General features: G+C 30.3%; 1 protein-coding gene across 1 annotated transcript; it reads right to left on the reverse strand.

Annotated features, from left to right (window-relative positions):
• Positions 1-271: 271 nt before the first annotated feature.
• Positions 272-8,565, reverse strand: LOC145100198 (GDSL esterase/lipase At1g29670-like). Its single transcript, XM_079037568.1, has 5 exons — positions 8,272-8,565; positions 1,672-1,796; positions 1,181-1,426; positions 692-932; positions 272-563 (listed from the first exon to the last, which is right to left on the reverse strand). Exons 1-5 carry the CDS (start codon positions 8,513-8,515, stop codon positions 352-354), a joined length of 1,068 nt encoding a protein of 355 aa, XP_078893694.1. The 5' UTR covers positions 8,516-8,565; the 3' UTR covers positions 272-351.
• Positions 8,566-9,139: the final 574 nt, after the last annotated feature.

The following is a 9,139-nucleotide window of genomic DNA, read 5'->3' on the forward strand; positions in this document are numbered from 1 at the left end:
TTTTGTGGGTAGGTATATTAGTAGGAGGCAATTTAATTTCTCTTTTTTTAATTTGATTTACTCAAGAGCTGAATTTGATATCCATTTTTTAACATCAATTAGTTGTTTACCTATGATCCTCTAACGATAATCCATAACCCTGTATCACAATCATAACATTTTCCATATTTCAGGCATACTATTATTTGGGAAAAGTCAACATTGGTTGCTCCATTAATGGTCGGATTTTATGGATGTAAATATTGAAAAGAAGACATAATAAGATGGTATTGTATACAATAGTATCATTTATTCGCATACATAAAGAGAATCATAAAACAACACGTATACATCATGTGATATTAAACAATATTAAAGTCGAGCTAAATGACTGATATCATATGGAGATGCATCCATGGTTGAAAGTGCAATGTATGACCTTTTTGCAATGATTGTGTTTGCAACTTCTGTGGGGTGGAAAGAATCATAGTACATATACAAATCTCGATCAGGACATGGGATCGAATTTGGAACACATTGCCCATTCGTTACTTGACAACAAGGAACATTTGGATTAGGTATATCTACAATATCCAAACATTTTATTAAGTTAGTACATTCAATATTAGATAATAAATATGTTTAAAAAATATGATGTAGCAATCAACATGAAACACCATATAAATATGAAGATTTTGTACTCTTGCATTACCTTCTTGTGGTGCTGACATGCTTGTAATGTTAATAAATGTGAATTTTGCATCACAATTATGCTCTTTGTTCAGCTTCTCTACAATATGCTTAAGTTGGTCATTAAATAGCTTAACTGCATCATTAATCCACTCAACGCATGGTTTTCCATTAGTTCCATGCAATGCTATCTCACCTGGCATGCAACCTAACTGACCCAGACCAAAGACAATAATTTTCCTAGCTCCCAAATTGTACAACTTCTGTGACATGATTTAAAAAATATAGATAAGGTTTTGTTGAACACTTAATTATAATAGATAAAGTATTTTTAAAACTATGTAATTATAATATGTAAAGTATTAAAGATCACAAAATATTGGAAACTAAATTGAGAAGTGTGATAACCTTTGAACCATATTATACTTGCAAGGAATATAAGATTCGCAATAAGAATGGCCAAGAGAGCCTATATTATGTAAAATCAGACCAAATATTATAGTATTTATACCGTTAGTTGTTCATAGTATTGTTCCGCAAGGACTACTGCATATTCCTCAACAGTATATATATTACTCGTGTTGTAAATACTAGGTATGAAGTAGTTGCTGACGTAATCATTGCTTCCAATATCTGCTAAGTAAATGCATTTCATAAGGTATTCATTGGTAAATGTCTTGTTTCTTTGCAAGGCAGAAATGCGTGAAATTGTTGTTACGTGATTAAGTAATTGCCTATCCAAACTGATCCGATCACCCTGCAGTGAAGTAATAAACGAAACAAAATTATATGCTTTATTTTTTTTTATATATATGTTTGCCTTAAAATTTTAGAATTTTTCTACACTACCTGAATCTTTCTCAATACAAGGACAACGAATATTCATAGACCTTATGGTATAGACTATATTCTTGTATCTTCCCGTTATTATAAACTTCATTGGGAAAATATGATCATCACATAAGAATTTATAATTACAAATAGGTTGCAAATTTAGATTACCACAAAATTTCCAGATTCCTCTCGAATACCAGCAGCACCACTACCGTAGTTTACACCTGTGCTAATTACTTGGTCTGTTACTGTAGCGTAAGGTGGGATAAAGTTAACAAAACCCAGGTATTGACCTAAATCAAATAAAAGATTTGTTTACATTAATATTATTATTCCTTTTTAATTGGAAAAATATTGAAATAAATGATCTAATTAAAAAAAGTGTACATTGCAAATTAATTCACATATATTCAAAGAAAAAAATTAACTCTTGAAAAATATCTAAATGGATTTTATTTGGAAAGAAACAAAAAAGCATATTTTTTTTATGAATCTTAAAGTTACCAAAGAGTAAGGATATATACAAGAAACAAAAGCATGTTGAAAGCAAACTAGACTTAGGATTCTTTGGTCGGGTTTTTTTTTTCAGTTAGTTGTGTTTTAGTTAAAGGTCAGGAAAATGTAACCGTTATTTATGAAGAGTTACAATGGTTAGTCAAGAGCAGTCTCACTTCAAAAAGGTATCCAAATCTTGAACGACCAACTAGTGATGAATAAATCGGTTGATTGGTCAAAGAGAAAAAAGAAAAAAGATGGTACTTTTGAGTGTTGATTCTAGAAGACGTATGATTGTATTTGTTGCGAATACTTTGAACGAATCATGATTTTTATAGGTTGTGGTGATAAGTGGGTGGCTTTGGTCCGTGTTTGGTTATCTTAAGCTATGACTTCTATTTTTATAAATGGAATCCTTTCTTGATTTTTAGTTAGAGAGAGGATTTAAGGCATGGAGATCTTTTATCCCTTTTCTTTTTATCATAGTTATGGAGGGACTTTATTATACTGAGAATGTGGTTGACCTTAGTGTTATCTTTTCTAGGCACATGTTGCTATTTTTGCGGGGAAATGATCGTATGAGAATATTTCCAACATTGCAAGGGTTCTCAACTATTTTTATTTTACTTTTCGCTTGTGTCTGGATATAAAAGTGTATTATTTTGGGATGGTGTTGAAGTTTATGAATTAAAGGTGTGTGTCAATTTATTGGGCTGTAAACCAGAAAAGTTTTTTTTGTTTTTATTTTGTTTTTGTTTTTGTGTTGTTTTTTTAGGATTCTGGTCTCCAGCATGTCTCGAATTTAAATTCGCTAGAGGGTGACAGATAGATTTGACAAGAGGCTCTCCCAATGAAATGTCAATATACTTTCCATTGGTGGTTGTTCAAAGCTTATTTTCCCGCTGCTGGAGTCGGTAGAAACTTGTTATGTGTCTCTTTTTTGGTTTCTAATATATGTTAAAAACTATTTAGAGGCTCTTAGAGCAAAGCTTCTTTTAGGTGGTGGGGGAGTTCTCAAAAAATCAATTAGATCAAGTAGGACATTATGTTAGCTTCAAAGGATAATAGTCATATTGTGATTGAAAGTTTAAAAGCTTTTAATTATTCTTTGCTCTAGAAATAAAGATGGAGATTTGTTAAGGATGATGATGTTTTGTTAGTAAATCAAGGCAAAAGGTTGATGTTGGCAACCCAAACTAGCCTCATCAAACCTAGTCTCCAAGGGTACTTGATGAGAGGTTATATTTGACTCATTCAACGGCTAGAAATCATGGGGGATGTTGTGGATAGAACCCACAACCTATCTATTATCAAGGCAAGTCTCTGACATGCCTTACATAATGAGCTACACGCTATGAGATAAAGACTTTGTATTTTGATGATAGGGGATTCAGTTTCGTGAAAGTCGACTCTAAGGCTCCGAAGTTTCGGCTAGAATAATAAGATTATTTGAAGAAATGTTTGCATTGGAAACATTCCTTTAAAGAACTAGTTTAGCAGGTTGTACTATTTGGTGAACGGCTGGGACTGCTTCGTAAAAAAAAAGATTGAATAATGATTCGAACTTGAATTGGCATCGGAAGATTAGGCTAAATCAAGCTTAAGCAGCTTCATGGGTTGGAGAGTGTGTTATAAAATTTCATTTTTATCTTTCTATATCTATTTTCAAAGATGACAATTTTTGTCTTTATTTATCTTTCTATATCTGTTTTAAATGATAACAAATGTCCTATTTAAGAAAATAAATTATATAGTTTTTTTATAGAAACTAGGTGTGAGATCCATGATGTACTACATAGATTTATTAAAAGTAAAATTTTAACATCAATGTATAAATGTTAAATATATTTAAAAAAAATACTTTTACATAAATAGGAATCATATAATGAATAAACAAGTAATTCAATTTATACTAATAAAAAATTATTAAGATATTTTAAATAATGATGTTGAAAATTAAGATGTAAACATTAAATAATTTTTAAATTAACTTTTGAAATAAATAAAAACGAAATAATGAATAAGTAGTGGTTGATTCTATATTAATAAAAAAAAAAAATTGTTTACATATTGTAAATAGTTTTTATAATTCAAAATTTTTAAATACTTCTTTGAAGATGGTGTTCTTTTTTATTTATTAGGATAGAGATAAAAATGTATTATACATACATATTTATTTATAAATTTTGAATAAATAATAAATTTTTTAGAATTCGAATTAAAATTACAAAAAATTAAAGGTATATTTTGAATTCAAATGAATCGTCAAATACACGACATTAATTGTATAATTAAAGCATCTATTTGAATTCAAATATATTTGTAAATTAATAAATATTTAAATAGACTAAATATTTTATATATATAATACTAGACTCATCAATTACTGGAATTGATTATTGAGTAATAAAAAAAATAAAGATTATCATTGAAATTTAAATAATTATAAAATCTAATATAATCATATGTGACAAAAGCTTTGAAAAATGACAAGTTGCAAAATAAGCCTTTATTTATTAGAGAGCATAAGAATAAAAGAAATAATAGTTGATTCGATTTTTATAGTAAAGTAGTTATAAACGAAGCCTTTTCCATTTAGAACTTGGATTTGGTTGTTTTGTTAATTTGTAATTGGTTTCTCTCATTTCTAGCTAGTTCTAAGTTGTTACGGCGACTAATAAAAAATCATTTCAGTATTTAATATAATTATTGTGTTGTTACTTATTAAAAGCATATGACTTTGTAAAAGTGTGCTAATCTAAAAGAATGGCAACGTGGTTCATTATCTATTTTTTATCATAGAAATTTATTTAATTTATTCCTATTATTATTATATCGTGGGATCTTAATTTTTTATTGAGCAATATATCTAGACAAATCTCAGTTAATGATAATGAACCATGGATTGTCAACGACGCACCTTGATTAAAATAAGCCAATATATAATTTGTCGTCCAAGGTAGCCGAAGTTAATGTTAGGGTAAGCAGCGACCTCTTGAATCGGTTATACATGTGTTATACTATATTTTTCAGATGTTTTAGTGAAAAGGCGAAATATGTAATTATATTGCAATAAAAGCACAACAAGAAATATAGGGATTAGAGACGACAGTATTAGAGACGACATGGATTATTAGGGACGACACATGACAACACGTGTATGTGACGTCGCTAAAAGCGTCCCATCACCGCTAATGCGTCGTATCTAATAGCACACGTCAGCCATCCATGTGATTTCGTAGTGGTCGTTCACTTTTCATCTGATCGAATGGATAGGGTTCCTCCGTACGAAAGCAATAGCATCGCTAAACGGTTCGCCCCTAATAGAGACACGGCCGTCGTCGCTACTAGTCACCAAAAAAGACGTGGGACCCATCCCCTCCAACATGTCGCCCCAATTGTGATCCTGTTGCCACAAATACCGGCGCCACTAAACGGTTCGCCCCTTTTACCACAGCACCATGTCTCAGAACATGTGACAGCCCATAATGATCCCCAATCCTCCTCTCGACGATTTTCCGGTGATTTACGACCACAACAATTCCTCCATTCGATTTTTCAGGCAACCAGCACCACAAATCATCTTCTTTCTCCTTTCCACTTCACTCCTCCTCTCCCCCACTAGTTTAGGCTGTTTTTTCGGCTGTGATAAGTTTTCCAGTATGAAAACTTGCGTTTTTCCGGCATCTGCAGCGAGGATATGTGCTCTTTTTCCTCTCTCTTTCAATTTGTTTTATGTAACAAATTTGTATGGTAATTTTGTATTTTGGTGGTTTCACAGCTTCTTCTCCGGTGAGACCACTTCTTCTCCGGTGAGACCACCTCTTCTCCGGCAACAACAAGAAATATAACCACACCATAGCGATTTTCCAGGTTTTTTTTTTTCTTATTTTTTATGTTTTTATAAAATGTGATATATGAAATGTTGGTATTTGTATGTTAAATGTATTTGTATTCGAAATGTATGTGTATGTATGATAAAAATGTGTGTATAAGTGTATTTGTATGTGAAATGTATATGTATATGTGTATTTATGAAAAAATGTGTGTATAAACACTTATATAATGTTAACACTTCTTGCGTTTAGAGTTTTAGTTAATAATTACCAATGCTGCGAAAAGTTACATTCACAATAAAACACACAAAATGAAAATGAAAATGGTCAAATATGCATGTTAAACCTTTGATCAAGGAACCAATATTTTCTCAATTTCTAGATTGATTTTTTCTTTTATTTACTGTATCTTATGGATGATTTTGAAGGCTTATTAGCATCAACAATTTCAATTGGATTAAAAACAGATCCAAATTTTGTAATATTGAATTGTCATTATTACGTATGTCATCTTTATCGAACTTCTTGTGTATTTGACTTTAGCTTCTCGGTTAAGTCATTTTTTGTGCTAATATATTTGATTGCCACTAAAAATAAAATTACTTGTTACGGCGGTTAATAAAAAATCATTTCATTACTCAATATAATTATTGTGTTGTTACGTATTAAAAGCATATGACTTTAAAAAAAATGAATGGTAACGTGTTTCATTATCCATTTTTTATAGGTAAATGGCACAAAAAACATTTTTTTTACAAAGAAATTCGATTTTGACACCGTTTTTTTTGTGTCAATTTTGGCATTGTGTTTTCCAATTTGTTACAATTCTGATCACTTGACCGGTTAACCGGGTTACATTCTGACGTGACATGATGACGTGTCAGTTTTGATGACGTGGCATGCTGACATTATATGCTGACGTGTCAAAATTGATTTTTTTTCCACAAAAAACACTAAATTTTCATTTTTTTCGATTTTGACACTAAATTTAATTTTTTATTTCAATTTTGACACTATGTTTTTTTTTGTTCCAATCGAACTTCATTTATCAAATTTTGTTCAATTTTGTTTATTTTCTATTTGAAACCGTATAAATATATTTTTTTATTACATTTTAAATTGTATAAAGATATTTTTTCGTTTAAAAACCACATTTTTATTTAAATACAATGTGTTTTTTTTTTCTTACATTCAAAACATTAGTTATATCATGAGAATCAAACTAACCATAAGCTTCTAATAAGATGAAAAATTTGATGGGTTGCAAACTTGATATCCGAGTTTTGATCGACTGCACGCCTCCAAACCTCCAAACACATTTTAAAGTTGCATATTTAATATAAAATACAATTTTTATATAACTAATACATATTTATACATAAATATATGGTTTGAGTGTAAAAAAAAGTATTTATACAAAACTACGGTTTTTAAATGAAAAAAAAAACATATTTATATGGTTTAAATGTATTAAAAACATATTTATACGGTTTCAAATAGAAAATTGTCAACATTGAACAAAATTGGAAAGAATGATGTTCGATTTCGAACAAAAAAACATAGTGTCAAACTTGAAAGAAAAAATTAAACTTAGTGTCAAAATCGAAAAAAAAAAAAAAAACTTAGTGTTTTTTGTGAGGAAAAAAAAATTCAATTTTCACACGTCAGCATATCATGTCAGCATGCCACGTCATCAAAACTGACACGTCATCATGTCACGTCAGCATGCAACCTGGTTAATCGGTCAAGTGGTCAGAATTGTAACAAATTGAAAAACACAGTGTCAAAACTGACACAAAAAAAACACGGTGTCAAAATCGAATTTTTGTGTAAAAAAATGTTTTTTATGTCATTTACCCCATTTTTTATCATAGAAATTTTGTTTAATTTATTGCTTTTATGTCATTGGATCTTAATTTTGTATCGAGCAATATATCTAGACAAATCTCAGTTAATGATAATGAACCAAGGATTGTCAACGATGTTTCTTGATTGAAATAAGCTAATTTATAATTTGTCGTCCACGATAGCCGAAGTTAATGATAGGGTATGCAGCGATCTCTTAAATCGGTTATTTTTCAGATGTTTTTGTTAAAAGGCGAATATGTATTATATTGCAATAAAAAATTAAGAGAAGATATTAGCTATAAACACTTATATAATGTTAACATTTTTTTTTTTTTTGAGTTTTAGTTAATAAAATACACAAAATGAAATTTAAAATGAAAAAGGTCAAATATGCAATGTTAATAAAGAAAGTGATATGCCGGAAAAATTAGTATCGTATGATTGTATATAATACCCCTCACTAAATAATAACTACAACGTCAAAAAACGAGTAAATTGACACTTTGCTCTAAAAAATTTCTTTATTTTTCTTAATCAACATCCAAAAATCTAAATTGTCAAACAAAATGAGATAAAGAGAGAAATAGACCAATGATATCTGCAACAGTTCGACCATTCGTGAATCTGCCTGTAACGCTTTCTGGAAAATCAATCCCATACGGCGGAAAATTGGCTTTCACGGCTGTTTTGAGGCCATTGTTATTGCCACTATCAACCAATGAGTCCCCAAATATGAAGTAACATGGGACTTGCGGTTTACAGGATGCCTGGCTATGCAACAACCCAACAAATATGAGGATCCGTAAAAATAAGCTGAGTTGATCCCGAGTCATGTTAATTTCTTAATGGAAGGGATCTTGTGATCGTTCTTCAATGGGGAAAGCATACTACTTAAAGGGGAAGAGATTAAGAGGGTTGGGCATGAGGAAATTCTTTTTTAAGCGTTAAGAGGTGGCAAGTTAGTGTCTAATAAATTTATTATATATTTACTGTAAATGTTGTTTTCTTGATGGTTTAATTAATATATTGCTTTTTGGAAATTACTTGTTAATGAGTTTATATCATGTGTTATTCAACCAATCGATCATCTTGTCGTTTATTATATATGTGTCAACGGTTTGACTCGGATTGTTCATTCTATATTAAATTTGGATTGAGTTTTTAACTAAAACGTGGGGTTTATTAAAAATGATTGCGACGTCATGATACTTTAAAAGTTATAATTTAATTAATAATTGTGTAGTTCTAGAAAGAAAAAAAATCCATTGTACATAAACTAAACCTTTTGCAGAGAAAGCTGTAGAGTAAAAACGATATTTAAACAACCCAAAATCCCTTTTTAATGATATACCTTGAAACCTTCGACCATGTGCTTTCCAGTAGGGATGTCAACGGGATCAAACGGGAGCGGAAATAGCTGCCCCTGCCCCGCTCCCGAAATTAATTAGTTGTTGCCC

The sequence above is a fragment of the Lactuca serriola genome, chromosome 4, assembly GCF_051521515.1.
Source record: "Lactuca serriola cultivar US96UC23 chromosome 4, Lser_US96UC23_V15, whole genome shotgun sequence".
Classification (NCBI taxonomy): domain Eukaryota; kingdom Viridiplantae; phylum Streptophyta; class Magnoliopsida; order Asterales; family Asteraceae; genus Lactuca; species Lactuca serriola.